Genomic DNA, 16,250 nt, shown 5'->3' on the forward strand with positions numbered 1-16,250 from the left:
GTTATAAATATACCACACTATTGTGCTTGGCATGCTGTATGCTAATAGAGGTGAGGGCTCTGAAACTCATTAGGAAAGGGAGCGGGCTGCGGAGCAGAGCGAGGACAGCGTGAAGCTGAGGTTGATAACCATGGCCTTGTCCAGAATAGGCCATGGGAGTTTTCTTATCTCACTTTGGCAGGAGGTGCTGTTAGCTTCCTGTGCGAAATCAGGAGCATATGCTGCTTTCCTCTTGTTGTTTGGCTTCCTCCGCTACACAAGACGGTTCCCAGCACTGTGATTATCTTTGCATCTTCAAACATGGCACACTCTGCTTCCTCAAGGGCTTGATGTATTCTTGAGAAGCAGGCTGGCTCCCCTCCCCCCGGCCGCTTCTCCAGGGCCCCTTGGGGTGCCAGCGCCGCACACCACAGACCTTTTTTAAAGCCCAGATTGCTTCTGGCTGCATAACACCCCCCCTGCCCTCCCAGAGAAGGGCAAACTCCCATAGCTGGAAGGGGCACGAGGGTCCCAGGGCAGCCCTTTTGGAGCGCCAGGAGCATCCCCCGCCGAGCAGCGCTGACCCCTCCCCGGCCCCCGCGCTGGGCTTCTTCCGAAATCCGCTGGAGGATTAATGGCTCCTGTTTTTTCGCAGATGAATAGCCTGCTTCTCAAGCTGTTGACACAAAGGACCCAAGCGTGCCTGTGCGAGTGGGTGTGTTTTTGTGCGCCCGTGCACACCGGCGAACGCACAAGCGAGCACGCACACAGGCATATGTAAAAAACCACTTGGGGAGGGGGGGGGGGGACACTCGATCGCTCGGAGCCTCCTGGCATCCAAGCAGAACAGCAGAGCTGGATTACCACGATCTGAGATTACACAATATCTATAAACGCACCTTTGCACGCACACAGCCTTTGCTTTTACTATACAGGCTCTCTGCATGTGCAGGGTTGCAAGCACAAAGTAGGAACGTGTAGCTGGAAAACAGGTGTAAGAGCTGCTTAGAAATGTGCTGGCAGATACTAGCTTGTTTATCAGCCGCTGTGCACACTGTGTGCTTTTTCATTAACCTGGCGGTAACCCTGCTGCAAACTTTCCTGAATATGCAAAGCAATGAGGCTCATCCCATCAACAAACCGTTTCAGGAACACAGGCACTCGGGAGATGTCTGGAGTGAGATTCAGATATCCAAAATTCAGTGGAATTTCCCTGAAAACACTGGCAGTTCTTGCTACAAGTAGGATGACCTTGCTCTTTTACTGAGTTGATAGTTTTGAGTTACTTGTAAGACATAAAAATACCTATCTGATGTTGTGTGAGGACACCCAAAATGAAATATCAATAGTATGAGCTGGAAGATAATTGCGTATCTTGATTCCAGCCAGGGTAAATTTTTATTTTTTTTCCCTTCTTTTCTACTTCTTTCCAAGCATCTGTACTTAACACAAACACTTGATTTGAGGACTACATCTAAGTGCAGCAGAGCCTTTTCCCTTTCAGTTACAAAACGCCTGTCGTTAAGAGCTGAAGGCAGTTCAGGAGATGGGGCTCCTAATCCCTCCCATTTGCCACTTGCTCGTCTCTACCTGCTGCTGCTGCCTGGAGCGGTGACTTCGTGTGGCACCGCTGGCAGCAAGAAGAGGAAGGATGGCTGAGTAATAACCCGAGCAACCAGCTCAGGAGCCTGGAGCTCTGATGGTGTGTTTTGAGGTTAAAGTGAGAGCACTTGGCAGCTGGGGAGGGAAAGCATCTGGTTCGACATCCAAAGGGATGAGTCTGAGCCTTGTCCTAAACTTTGCCTGGCAGCTACTCTCAAACTGATTTGCAAATGCTTGCTGAGCCAGCAGACCGTGCAGCTGAAGTGGCACGGGACGAGAGCAGTCCCATCTCCCACTGTGCGCCGTGGGCTGTTAGCTAATGTAGTCACAGCTTGATTTGGACTCTTTTTTTTGATTAAAACCATGGACAACAGCTATTAAGCATATTCGATTTTCTCCTATAATTGCATTAACATCGTAATCGGCAGTTTGGAGTTAATACGGTATACGGTAAGTGAAGTCAGTGGAGCTCACGTATGTGCCTGCAGGGCTAATATTTCATCTAGTGGTTTACATGTGTTTTTCTTGTTATTGTGATGTTATTGTAATTATGATGGTGGGTTGTATTATGGTATTAATGAGTAATCAGCACCCCATTGTGCTAGGCATTGACAAAGACATAACACTGTCCTCATCCCTACGACACTGCAACCTAAATATATACAGTCCTTTTCAATGAATTATGAAAAATAATATAATAATAACTAAGCCTAAGGCTGCAGAGCTGCAAGAAATGAGATTGGAGATGTCTTTCAGACATACATAGCCTGTTTCTGAATATGCATTATACCTTCTTTCTGTCCTTTACCATCATGTGTCTCAGTAAAGACTTTTATTGTAAAAAGCACAGATGTTCAACATTGCAAGAAAGAAACACGAAATCATTCTGTGCAGAAAAATATCAGTTCCCTCAGTTTGAAAGGATGAACATTTTTTAAATGACTTATTATGAATGAAATGAGATAGTGGGGTGTCTGTCTTCCCATACAGAGATTGTCCAAGTATCCAGGCACAGGGATGCACCTTTGATACTGCCTGTTTGTGTATCTGTGGCACTGGCATGCTGAAATAACTTCTGGTATCTGCTATGGTGTGGAAATGTTAATGGTTTACCAACATTATCATGTCTTCTGTGTTCAAGTCCTGTTACAAAAACAGACTTTTTAAAGCATTAAATGTGATATGTAAATGACATCTACCTTTCAGAGCGATTTTTAAAACATTTTTTCCCTTCTGAATGCATCAACTGTCTTAATGCTGCTGTCTTTCATCCACCCTGGCCTCAAAAATCATGTATTAGAAGATGGCTTTTAAACCAGTCTGGAATAAGTGGTTGTGTACCTAGGGCTTCCTTGCCATGCTATTTCTTCCTGTTCTCTCTCCATGCATCAATGACCATGACCTGCTCCTGATTTTTGGCTTTTTCATCTCCCTGAGACTCTCAACGCATGTTAAGAATTTGGGCACACATTCATGTAATTTGTGCTAATGATTACAGTTCAAGTTAGTTTACTTTTCATCTTTTCTCTAAGCTGCAGTCTGCTAAGACACTGTTTGGTTTGACGTAATGCTGCACAATTAAAAACAAGCATGTAAAGTTAGCGTACCATTGATACTGTAAACAACACAAAGTTTAACCAAACTGCACAGGTAGCTGAAGAGAAATGAACCTCATTCTTTGGTCGGGATTGCATCAGATGCTGTTATCCAGTCAGCAGCCCTTAAGGGTCATTTCTCCAAACAACTGATATACATGTCAGGACAACTTGATTATGGATACAACAGCTCTTGTCTTTCAAGTACGTGGAAGATCAAAGGAACATATTGTATTTGAAAGAGGTTGACCCCGATGAAAGGTTAAGCTCTACTGTTGAAGCTGGAATTGAACAAGCAACAACTCAATGTTGGATGAAAAGAAAAACTCAATATACTCAAAGAAAAGGGATGGACAGAATTTAAGAAGCATTCCAATGTGTTTATTTCCATGTGTACCAAATTAGGCTTTGGGAAACAAATTAGCTCTACCATGACCACACCTGAATGTTCTGATTATAAGCCAACTTGTTGTGTAAGGCAAAAACATTTTTTCCTGATATTTCCATTCAGTAACATCTTCAATTTTTTTTTTCAGATAAAATGAACATTTAAATCCTTTTTATTGTTAGATATGGTTTTGTTTTGTCTTGCTTCACTAACTTGCAGGATTATGGTCATTTTTATTGTTTATCTTGTAATCATTGAATCACGATATTGATATTTTGCCATTTTGTAAACAGAACTAAAAAAAATCAGAAATGAAAGGCTGCAGTTTTTTTCAGAACAAAAAGAACCTGCACATATTTAAATGGCATCCAATTCTTTAAGGAACGGATCTTGAAACAAATGTATGTTGTCTTGGATTTAGGACTCAAAATAATATAAACCTATGTTTGAAGCCAAGCCTGGACCACAACAATGGCTGAAAACTTAGGAGGATTGTAAATGGCACATTGGTCTCACACAGTCCTATATCTAGGCTTGTATTGTAAATTCTGACCTCCCAGTCTACAGTTGGTTAAATGTTAACACTGACTCTATAAATGTAATACTCTGGGGGCAGCTGTGGAAATGAATCCAACTATCAGGCTTCGAACCTCAAGATTTTTTGAAGTGTAGCCATTCTTGCATGGTAATCACAACACCTAAAGGTTCCCCAGATGATCACTCTTTCCAGAATAATTCTTTTGGTTTATGTGTTGAATGCTTCAGTCTATCACCAAATCAATAAAAACTCACTTCACTTTTTTGTCTTCAGGCATGGTTTTTGCTCCTATACTGAAGGATCTTTCAACGTGAAAGCTGGCAGCCACATAGGAAACAGGATCCAGAGCATCACTGAGCGAACAGCTATTATAGAGGGCAAAAATAAGGTATGATTCCTAGGCACAAGTAACCTTTCTGTGTGACAGCATCAGTTGAAAAGTTGCTTTAAGATGTTATTGATGTAACAGTGAGTAAACCAGTATTTTTATGTTGTTCGGATTTGAAGACCTACATAAATGTAAGTAACTTCCACACCAGCAGTGATGGAGATTTGGTATTTATCTGCTGAAATGTAGAGATGTACTTTTTTTGTCATGCTATCATATTAAGGTAAGTGATATGCCAGGGATTCAGTATGTTTGGCTTTCTCAGAGCTGGCCTGCAATATCTTGGGGCACCTCAGGAGGACAGGGGCAGGATTCCAGACCATCTTTACTTCATTTTGTGCCATTGCACAATTTCCTGTTATTTTTCCTATGAGAATAAAACGATTTACTCTCTTTTGAAAGTTTATTCACAGATGTGGTCCTAGATTATTAGATGACCAAGTCTTTTCTTGCAATAAAAATTTTAAAGGGCCAAATGAATCCAGATTTAAGAAGCAAAGTTTAAGAGACATCTCATTCAGAGATTTCAGTCACCTCTGCATGGTGGGATCCATCTTGTCTTCATTAACAGTCTGAAAGTTAGGTGTCTAGTCCAGTTCAAGCATCCCTTCATGGGCCATGGGGAGATGTAGGCACTTTTGAAGGATGATTAGGCCGGTCATGTCATTGTCCAACATGGGAGGGAAAGCCAGTGAGATTACCTTGCAAAGGGCCATGGAGAATTATCCATCCAACTTAAAACCTTTGAATCAAGACATTTTTCCCCTACCTTATTCTAGGCCTGCCATTTCTAAGGATGCTGAAAATCTTCTTGTGATTCTAAGGACACCAGGGATGTAGGTGTACTTTCCTTGTCTTCCTGCAGGGTTTTTTTGCATGTGAAAATATATATAAACTGTAATTACTCTTATGTTAGGGCCCTTTCACACACCGTGGAATAAATAGGGCTCTGCATGCAGCCAAGATTCAGGCCTGGAACTGCATTTTCTTCTGCTGTTGTATTATTTAGAAAGTACCACAGGTGTTCATGGCACAGGTCCAGCATATGGGAACAGGCTGGATCCCAGTGAGATGTTTGCTCTGTTTAACCGGCCACCTCCACATGCTTAGAGATCAAGGCAAAGATGGGAGCAAACAGCTTCCTAGGGGATACTATCGTAGGAAAGCACATGAAAAAAAAGTGCGACATACGGAGAGATTTGCAGGAGGAAAGGGAAATCATTTCAGGCACAGGAAGACAAAGCCTATTCCAACAGGGGGATTATGAACAAAAGCTCATGAGAACCCAGTAACTTTCCAGAAGACATCTAGGTATGCTATGGGTGAAGCCTTACCTGCTCACAGGGTACAGAAGGAGCTGCCCAATGGCCAGACTTCATTCTCCTTGTGTTGTGTGTTTTGGAGACAGCAGGAGAGGAGTGGCTGAAATGTCAGACCAACTTCCAGTCAGCAGCAAAAAAATTCCTCCCCAGAGGAAGATGCTAATAATGGGTCCTTGCAGCAGAACTGCAGATTTTGTTTGAAGTCTTTGGCAAGCTGCCCCTTTTTTAAAAAGGATGCCCAGCAATGAACCAAGGGATGATCTCTGCATTTGTTACATGGAAATTTTTACAATGAAAAGTAGCGGCTCTCCTGTTATTACTTGTCTTCATGCTGTTCAGTTCAGCTAAGAAAGGTCTGTCTTGTACTGCTTTATCCTTTCTGCTCCCTATGAGGAAGGGCAGGTGAGTGAAACAATCTGTTTGCCCATCTTTTTCAAGTGTACCTGGTTGTGGTGCTGTTAGGAAGAAAGCAGCTTGAACATAGACACTTCTGCCTGGCTTCTGCCTTGCATGCCATCCGTGCTGGAGATATGCATGTCATCTGTAGTTTTCAAGTTCTTAGCTTGAAGTGAATTCTCTCTGCTTCTGAGAATTGCTTTTCAAAGGTTTCTTCATTTCTGCTGCTCTTCCGTAGCTTTTCAAACACAGCTGGAATGCTATTGTAAGTAGAAAATGCTCTCTAAGCCTGGGTTTCTGGCCAAACTGTGAGTTGCATGATTTGTGTGCGCACAGCTGTTCTAGAGCATCCAGGAATTTTTTTATTTTTTTTTCTGTGGGAGTCTATAGCTTTTCACTCTTTGCAGTCCAAGAGTCATTCTTGGTCTCCCTGAGCAAACTCAAAGGGACAGAGTTCAGACAAAACCCTTCCTCATGTGCTGGGGTATTGTAAAACTGTTAATAGCACTGAGCTCACTGAATGCAGCACGTCATCACAAGCGTCTGGCTCTGATGAACTGCTACTGTGAGCAGTTCTGCTACTGCACACAGCTAAGAACAGCTTGCCGAGGCACTTCCACATCAATGGAGTCCTGCTATCTAAACAGAGTGTCTACCCCACTTCCACATCCGAGTATAGCAAGTGTGGTACAAACAATCTCAAAGCTCAATGGATACAACAAAATAGTAGGAGACAAAGCAGTAGGAAATGGATGAAGAGACTCCGATGTTACACTTTTGGGTTAGCATGAAAGCAGAAATGGGGGTGACCACAGGATGAGATTATTGTAATCAAGGGAAGAGATGAACAAGGAAAGGTCAAAAGGTTTCTTTTATCAATCAAGGTAGCCACTTTCACCTTGGTTAAAGACATTATGCCAGTTCCTTAATTTCCTGTATGTGCAGTATATGAATCCCTCCAAAATTTGGCCTTTCGCTGTGGTAGGTTGATTGTTTGTTTGTTTTTCTGTGGTTATTCAGGTAGCCACAAGTATATATTTAAAGTTAGAAAAACTTCAAACCTCGTGTCTGCATGGTTAAAGTAACGCAGGAAGCCTGTTCTGCATTATTTTTCTGGTGACAGAGAGAAACCGTGACAACAGTGTTTTAGTAAAATTTCCCTTGAAGCCTCTCTAAACAGACATTGAGAAACACAAGTAGCATAATGGAAGAAGTTTGTAACAGAAGTCATAATACTTGATCATAAAAAAACTCTTGAAGTGATTTGATTTTCCCACCCAAATTTTCATTCTCTTTTTGTTGGACATTTTCGGTGACTTCCTACAAAATTGAGCTATTCTTAGGCTTATCATGTAAACAGATCTCAGACACTCTCTTGTCATTCAGCTGCTAAAAACTATCACTTCTCAATGTTCCCACCCAAAGCTAACTGGAGCGATGGGCTGAGGTCAACTGTATGAAGTTCAACAAGGCCAAGTGCCGGGTCCTGCACCTGGGCGCAACAACCCCAAGCAGAGCTACAGGCTGGGAGATGAGTGGCTGGAAAGCTGCCTGGCCGAGAGGGACCTGGGAGTACTGGTTGATAGTCGGCTGAATATGAGCCAGCAGTGTGCCCAGGTGGCCAAGAAGGCCAACAGCATCCTGGCCTGCATAAGAAGCAGTGTGGCCAGCAGGTCGAGGGAAGTGATTGTGCCCCTGTACTCGGCTCTGGTGAGGCCGCACCTCGAGTACTGTGTTCAGTTTTGGGCCCCTCGCTACAGGAAGGACATGGACGTGCTCGAGCGAGTCCAGAGAAGGGCGACCAAGCTGGTGAGGGGTCTGGAGAACAAGTCTTACGAGGAGCGGCTGAGGGAGCTGGGCTTGTTCAGCCTGGAGAAGAGGAGGCTCAGGGGCGACCTTATCGCTCTCTACAGCTACCTTAAAGGAGGCTGTAAAGAGGTGGGGGTTGGTCTGTTCTCCTACGTGCCTGGTGACAGGACGAGGGGGAATGGGCGTAAGTTGCGACAGGGGAGTTTTAGGTTGGATGTTAGGAAGTACTTCTTTACCGAATGGGTTATTAAGCATTGGAACGGGCTGCCCAGGGAGGTGGTGGAGTCACCATCCCTGGAGGTCTTTAAAAGACGTTTAGATGTAGAGCTTAGCGATATGGTTTAGTGGAGTACTTAGTGTTAGGTCGGAGGTTGGACTCAATGATCTTGAGGTCTCTTCCAACCTAGAAATCTGTGATACTGTGATACTGTAACTCCTAACTATAGCTCAGGCCTAATACTGATTATTATTATTATTATTATTATTATTACCATCATCATCATCATCATCATCACCATCATCATCAGTGGTTTCCTAAAATATGAACCTGTGAATGACCTGTGATAATGAGATGCAAAGAGCTCAGGCATTCTTTGGTATCACTGCAGTATATGCATATTCCCTCCTGTGTGTGCATGCATTGGATAAACCACACATTGGATAATGAACAGCTTTGAAAGAAGGAGGTAGTACTCCTTGTACAGGGATATCAGGGACAGGGAGCTGCAGGAGGGACTGGACAAAGATCCTGGGGATGGAGAACACACAGAAGATGGCTAAGAAGGTGGGTTCAGATGAGTGAGAATAGAAGGTGTTGGCCAAGAAGAAAGGATGAGAAAAACAAGGGAAGGAGAGAGTAGACAGAAGGGCAGATGGTTATAAAGATTATTAATGCATAAAATTGTGCTTATATATATACATGTATGGCCTATTTTTTTTTTCAATGCATAAATACCTAATACCTTACTGACACAAATTTTTAGTGGTCCCATCCTTTGCGAGTGATAAAGCCACCTGACTTCAGGGCAAATGGAAAGAAATTACCCTGTAAAAAGGTTCTACAGGACCAAAGCCAGGCTTGCGCTTGTCCATCTCTGGTTTGGCTGGCAATAATGGGTCGTTCTAACATATGCTGTCTGTTGGTAATATTAGAAACTGTCGCAGTCCAACATCAAGGTGGAGAGTCAGTCCCTCTTGGACATGACCCATAAGGTGTGGCCTTGGAATATAGGACAACTCCATCTCTCCTGTGTCTTCTATGCCAAGCCCTAAGCCTGTAGCTCTCTCCCATGTCCCCTCCTTACTGATGAGATGAGGAAGCATGTGTTCTGCTTGTCCTGAGTCCTTGTATGTGCCCTCTGACTATCCCGTACATCCATGCTGATTGGCCAGCTGGTACCCAAAATAAAAGAAAGAGCTGTTTAGCTCATTACAGCAGCACTCATTTTAGTCTTTCTCCTCTACCCAACAAATGGTTCTCATAAAACATAGGAGAACTTTTGAACTTTGAGATTATCTGTCAATTTTGGTTGAACTCAGGCAATGGGTTAAAAAATTACCGAGGACAGAGGACTGGCAGACAGATGGACAGGCAGACAGTGTGATCTTCCTAGGAAGCCAGGCTAAAGATAGCACTGGGAGTGTAGCCTGCCTCTCTTTCAGCACATTGTAACTTCTCTTGAGGCCCTCCTGAGTGCTACTAGAATTTCTGTCAACGCGTTAAATAGATGACTTGGAGGTGCCAGCAGAGCCTAGCATTTGGTGAGATTAAAACCAGGAGAACTTGGCACCTGCCTCTGCTGAGCTGCAACTCCTGAAACCCATCCCCTTCCTGGGTCTGTAGGGGAGGCATGAATCTAATCTTGCTTTACTCTATGTATGGCCTGAGAAGGAGAGCAGGAGGTGCCTGTGGTGGTGTGTAGCTGTCTGTAGTGTGACCTCCTTGTGAGTCAGATGGATGTGTTCAGTCTCATGGCCTGCTCAAGAAGAACAATATGTGATGCAGAGGGAAACTGAAGCTCTGCTTGCTAAACAGCAGTGTTTTGCTTGTCAGACCTGGGGAAAGAAGTGTTATTCTGCACGTATTCGTGTCCTGCTATTGAAGACATTTTAGTGTTTATTCTGTGGCCATACTGGTGGTCCTGAAGGTGAAGCATGTTGTCCAGATGTTTTGTACTGATGGTCCTTCCCAGCATGAGGCATGCAGATCATGTGTCTTTGGCATAAGCAGAACAATCTAACTGTGTGCTGCCAATATTTCGACATGTATCTTCCTAAATAAGTTTCCTTTAGCCAAAGATAAATCCAAGGGCGTGAGGAGATCATATTTTCATTTATTTCCTAGTTAGCACAACAGTCTCTGAATGGAGCATATATATGCACAGAGGCTTTCTAAGAGGCAGGCTACCAACTGTTTGCTGAAACCTCCATTTGCTTCACTGCCATCAGCTGGAGCAGTGGCAACCCTCCAACTAAGCTACTACGGGATGAGAGAAATTCAAGCAGACACTCCAGGAGAACCACCAGACTGCCCTGCCTCCAACCACAAAGACCACGCACACTGCTTTGCACTTTGTGCACACTCCCCCAAGTCTTTTCCTCATCACTTTCCACCATGAACAAATCTGTAATTTCCTCTTCCATCTCAGAGTGTCTGCTTTATGCCTCTTTTATTTGCTGGCAGAAGCAGTATCAGTGTGTGATTCACTTCCCCAGCCCCTGGCTCTTAAATGAGCCTGTAGTAAAGTGCTTCAGCTGGGATGGGTGCAGGAAGGAGGCAGAAAGGATCAAAGCTTTGGTGGTAAATGGGGTTTGTGGACAGAGGAGCAGGTTCAATGTGCCAAGCATGCCAGGAAGGATTTCTTCCTCTCTCTCTGATCATAGCAACTGGATTCAGACTTTTTGTGCATTATCTGGTTGCAAATCCATGGTCTGAAACTCTCTGTTGCAAAGAGAGACGACACAAGGCTGTGAAGACTTTTTCTCTTGCTTCTTTTGCAGCAATAGCTGTATAGGGAAACCACACAGAACAGACTGATCTCAACAGCTATAATTACTCAATAAACAGAAGCATGCCAGGCTTAGTTTTGTATACACCGCTTCTCTGGTAGGTTTTGGCTGGCATTCACAGTGCAGAACACAGACTGCACCACTGGAGGGCTCACGACTTGTTCAAAGAAACGTTATCTTATCCTTATGACTAATTTATAAGCTCAAAGATTTACGCAGAGACAATTTGTCTCTAAAATACTCTGTTATGTTGCAAAGTCAGTCTTGCTTTTTCTAGACGCTGTGGCTACCTCTGTATTAGTCAATAAACATAGCAGTGGTATTGTGCTAGGGCCTGTGTTCATTGCATTTATCTCCCTTACCCTCCAAAGATGGTGCTTACATGGAATTGCTTGTTGGGAGTGATCCTTAGACTGTGCTAGAGGATTACTTGGGACAATGCAAGTTGGTCAAAACCAAAGCAATGTTGGGAACAAGGTAGCAGTATAAATCACTGGATTTCAGTGCCCAGGCAAGTCCTCTAGCATCATTTAATATACAAGTAAAAGTATAATCTATTAACACTGGAGCCAGTAATTATAGTCAAGCTGCTTGAGTATGATTGCAAGTGATATTCTCAATGTAATAAAAGTAATAATCACATTGTAGTGGGCTGGAACAGTAAAATTCAGATATTTTTTTCATTAAAAACTAATACATGACAATGTCAGGACAAAATAAACCACCACCACCAATAATAATAATAATAATAATAATAATAATAATAATAATAATAATAATAACACAAACTATTATAGTAATTGTGGGAGTAATAATTGACATGCATTTTTCAGGCTCAGAAATAGTCTAGTTCTTGGTATAGTAGGATCAAGACAGATGTCCTGGAGTCAGAGAGGAAGAGTCTCATTCTCCTTCAGTGTGCATTTTGGTCACAGGTCTTTGCTACCTGGGCAAAGGGGCTATGAGGTAATGTTAAGTGACATAAGAAAGGATGACTTTGTTGTGGAAAGTCTGGGATGGCAGAAGCAGTTCCTAGCCACCCACGTTAGCCCTCTGGCAGATGTTGTGGGACTTCCTTCCATTCCAAGTTAGTGTGGATGAAACGGCTGCAGGAATCCTGCTTCTGGGCCCTGTGTCCACACTTTATTTAAAAACTGGAAGGAATTCAAAGAGAATGACGAAACACAGGCAGGGCTGGACCCATGCTTTATAATTAGGAATTCATAGAGGTCAGCCTACTGAATTTAGCCAAACTGTATGAAATTTTTAAAGGGCTATAATTACCTATCTAGTATTACTAAGCCTCCTTCAGAAAAGCCAAAAAGGTAGATTAGAAAAATTCTAGCTGAAAATGAGATGCAATTTACTAGCAGACAGGTAGCTGGCCATTGGCACAGCTTAACAGGGTAGAGGTGCTATTAGCATCATTTGTTGTTTTGATGTGGCCATAAGGCAGCTTTCTAAAACAAATACCTTGGCCAAAATTAAATGACTTGCCTTCACTGTGTTTGCTTGCAGTATTAGACTTTTTCAAACAAATAAAGTTTTTGGGAAAACAGAAGGTCTGTATTATTTAGGGGTACAACAAGTAGTTTGGGGATTGCCATGAAGTCTTTGAGTAAGAGGCAGAAGCAGCACAAATTCTCAGCCACTGCTTATGTAAAAGTGTAGATAACTGGTCCTTATTTAGTACTGACTCACACTCTTGTGGTTGTCTCTGAGCTGCAGCAATCAGACAGACTTAAAAGAATGTATTAATTACACAGAAATTATTTTGAAGATTTTTAGAAAAGCCAAACAGTTCCAAGCACCAGGATTCCATGGCCACTCAATTTGCTTTCATCATTGTCCCAGTTCTGACCATAACTCCAGTCAAAGCACGTTTTGCCAAAGAACTAAAAAGAGGACAGGAAGACAGAAAATTGAGCTACTGTTGTACCTGAGAGCGTGTCCTAATGCTGAGCCCCCTGTGCATGCCCCATGTCTCAGCTCCATATCAGAATGACACCTTAGCTGCCTGTGCGTAACTTTCTTCTCTCACTTAGTGCCCAAGACATTAGACCATGGCTTTCCATCACCATGAAGGTATAACTCTTAATATTACAATGTTTTGTTTTGTTTTGTTTTACTTTTTGTCCTCTGGCCTTCCAAAGTCTCATCTTGCAAGTTATATCACTTTGTGAAAATATGTGTGAACCTCTTAAGATGGTGCTAGAGTGCAATGTAAAGAAACCCAACATATTTCTTAATAATAGAAGTAGTAAATCCAAGAAGAGGAGATAGTCCAAAAAAAGGATGAGTAAACTTCTCTTTTGCCTCTGTCATTTTTCACCTAACACTTACAGGAGAAAATGAAAGAGAAATCAAATGCATGTAGTGCCAAACCTTTTTTTCCCAGTGTTATCCAACTGCCTGAGGCATTCCTCATCTATTCCCTTTACAGTCTTGGCTGCCCTACAGGCTGGTCATCTCCTCAGGCAGACCACATTGTGTCATGTTTAATGTTTTGTAGCTTATCATCACATCAGCACCAAGAGATAAATCAACCTGAGAGATACATTCAAAGATTTTTGGCTATGACAGCTCTGATAATATAATGGTCTCTCAAGGAGCTTATTTCCTGTTATTCTTCCACCCTTTCCAAAACTTTATGTGGCGATACCTCCTTTAAATAGCTTCAGTGGTGCCTGTCACTGAATGAATGGAGAGACTGAATCATAGGACTATCAACTTAGGAAACAGAGAAGGGAAGCTTTAACCGAGCTCGTGATCCAACGAGAGCTGAACCTCTTCTTTCTTTCGCAGACTGCCAGCACTCTCGTTGTAGCTGAAGCCAAATCTTCTGGAATCTACAGCTGTGTGGCATCCAACAAAGTGGGAAAAGCTGAAAGAAATGTCAGCTTTATTGTAACAGGTAAGATCTATTCCCCGCTAGAGCCAAACGTGCTTCTTAGTCGTATGATTATAATTGTCAGGCTGTGATGGCATTTTCATATCCCAAAGTTTGAGACTTGTTTTAATATGTGCACGTATAAACTTATTCCATGCCTATTGGTGCTCCTGAAAGGGTTTGTCACAGCGGCTGCTCTGGATTTCTAAGGTCACAAAATTTGGTGAATGACTCATGCCTTCATCAGCTATCCCAGAATGACACAAATTGCTCCCAAATATAGCAACCTGTGCTTCCTCCTTTTAAATCACCTAGACTCTGCAATCATTCTATATGTGCAATGGTACTGTATTCTCACACACCAGCATCATGTGTGACACTGACTGTGTCTACAGCCTCATCCTGCTCCCAACCAGGAGGTGTCACAGCTCACTGCCCATAGCAGTGCCACCATCTACAGGTACCAGAGGAGGGAGGCCAGGAGTACCTGGGCAGCCTCTCACAGCTCTCAGGGACTATTTGTAGGTAGAAAAGTGGCAGGGTGCAAGCTGCAGAGTTTTGTTCCCTTTTCTGAGAAAGATGTCCTTGGATGGGATTTGGGCCATGACACCAAGAAGGCTCATCGTGTTAGCCGTGCATACAAGCATGTTTCCAGTTATTTATCCATCACTATGTAAGCATTTGCAGGTTCAGAAACAAACAATTAAATGGTTTGACATTAGGAATTACTGAGAAAAAAAAAAAAAGACAAGTTTAAGAGAATAACTACTGCAATATTTAGAAGCATAATGTCTGCAGATGCCAAAACAAAGGATTTGTTTTCTTGTGTAAGATTTATTTTCAGTTTTGTTTACAAAGCAGTAGTTCATGGAGCACTTAGGCTAATGACAGCTTTCAGAATAGGTCATTAAAGAAATGAAAACCATTCAGAAACATGAGAAAAGATGAAAGGTTAAAATATTCTGATACCTAATTCCACAAATCACAATCTTGAAGCTAAAGGGAAAAGTAATTTCAATGTATCTGTTTTAATTTTTGCTGGTTCTCTTATCTGTTTTTCTTGTCAGTCTCCTGCTTATCATTCTGATGAACAATGTTAGTGAAACTCGTACTGTTACTACAGGGAGCTATCAAGAGAGAATAGACAAACACTAAATTTGGTTTAAAAAAAGGAGGAAGATCTCTCTACACACACACATACACACACACACCATTTTGTGGACCAAAAATTATATTTTTGAAGTGTTCTGGCTGTAATAGTACACCTCTACATTTAGAAAGTCCCAATTATCTATAAATATGGAAATTCAGTACCAAGCAAGAGAAGTAGTCCTTGAAATGTAGACAGATAAGTGTTGCATAGGCAAGTTGTTTGTTAGAACACAGAAACAAGAAGAGTAACTCCATGTTCTGTTCATGGATGTGACAAGAACATTTGCCAGCTCGAAGATGACTGCTTCCCCAGCTCCCAAATCACAGTTTTGCTTTGGTCCCTGCCCTTACATTGTGTCTGTTTGAAAAGAAAGGTTAAAAATGACACATAATTCTACATAAATTAATGTGCCAATTGAGCCATATTCTTATCTTCATGTGAGGACTTCCCACGTAGCTTTGAGCAGTCACTGAGACTCACTCACAGAGGTTGTTGCTCTTTTAATATGACCTTGTCTAGCTCTTCCTCCCCAGTCTTCGAAACATCACGTGGAAGAAACCAAATGAAGCTGAACTTTGATTTGCAGTACGCAAATCTCCCCTTCAAAGTTTTGGATATTTTAGTGTTTTGACATGACAGTTAGTTTCCCTTCTTAGATCTCATATTCTCAGATCCTGACCAGGGATAGAAGGAAATCCTTCTCCTTGATACCAGAGCTTGCATGAGAACATGCAGAATATTATGACTTTCCTTTGAAGACTTTGGTATTGGCTGGTGTTCAGAAAGAGGAGTGGCTGCTTTATTATGGCTTGGAAATTCTTAACATCTTCACTGGTGGCAAACTTTCTATATAGGGTGGTGATGTTGAAATGCATTTGTCCTTTTAGTTCCTGGAGCTGAGCACTTCAATCGTGTGACATGGAAAGTCCTGTTCATCCGCTGACGCTCAGTTGCACTGATTGAAGGCAGCTTGTTTAAACAATACTGTTGTTTTGTTCTTGCAAAAAAATCAAGTCAGACTCATTTTTCTGTTTTGTGCACATAACGCATCAGTTGATTGCGTGGTGTAATCATAATTTTCCTCTGTCAGGCTGAGACCAAACTGCTGTGGCTGGGTAACAGCCTGTGTTCACGTCAGTGAAAAAAATGCGTCATTTCTCCAGCATTCATTCACTAAATAA

The 16,250-nt window shown here is 42.4% G+C and overlaps 1 protein-coding gene across 2 annotated transcripts in view; it reads left to right on the plus strand.

Moving 5' to 3' along the window:
- The window catches only part of FLT1 (fms related receptor tyrosine kinase 1), a 107,617-nt gene that overhangs the window by 48,611 nt on the left and 42,756 nt on the right, over positions 1-16,250 (plus strand). For both annotated transcript variants that reach the window (XM_013189366.3, XM_048072841.2), the window contains exons 11-12: positions 4,376-4,490; positions 13,832-13,940. In XM_013189366.3, coding sequence (XP_013044820.3) covers positions 4,376-4,490; positions 13,832-13,940 — 224 coding nt within the window. The remainder of the gene's footprint in view (positions 1-4,375; positions 4,491-13,831; positions 13,941-16,250) is intronic.

Source organism: Anser cygnoides, chromosome 1, assembly GCF_040182565.1.
Source record: "Anser cygnoides isolate HZ-2024a breed goose chromosome 1, Taihu_goose_T2T_genome, whole genome shotgun sequence".
NCBI lineage: Eukaryota > Metazoa > Chordata > Aves > Anseriformes > Anatidae > Anser > Anser cygnoides.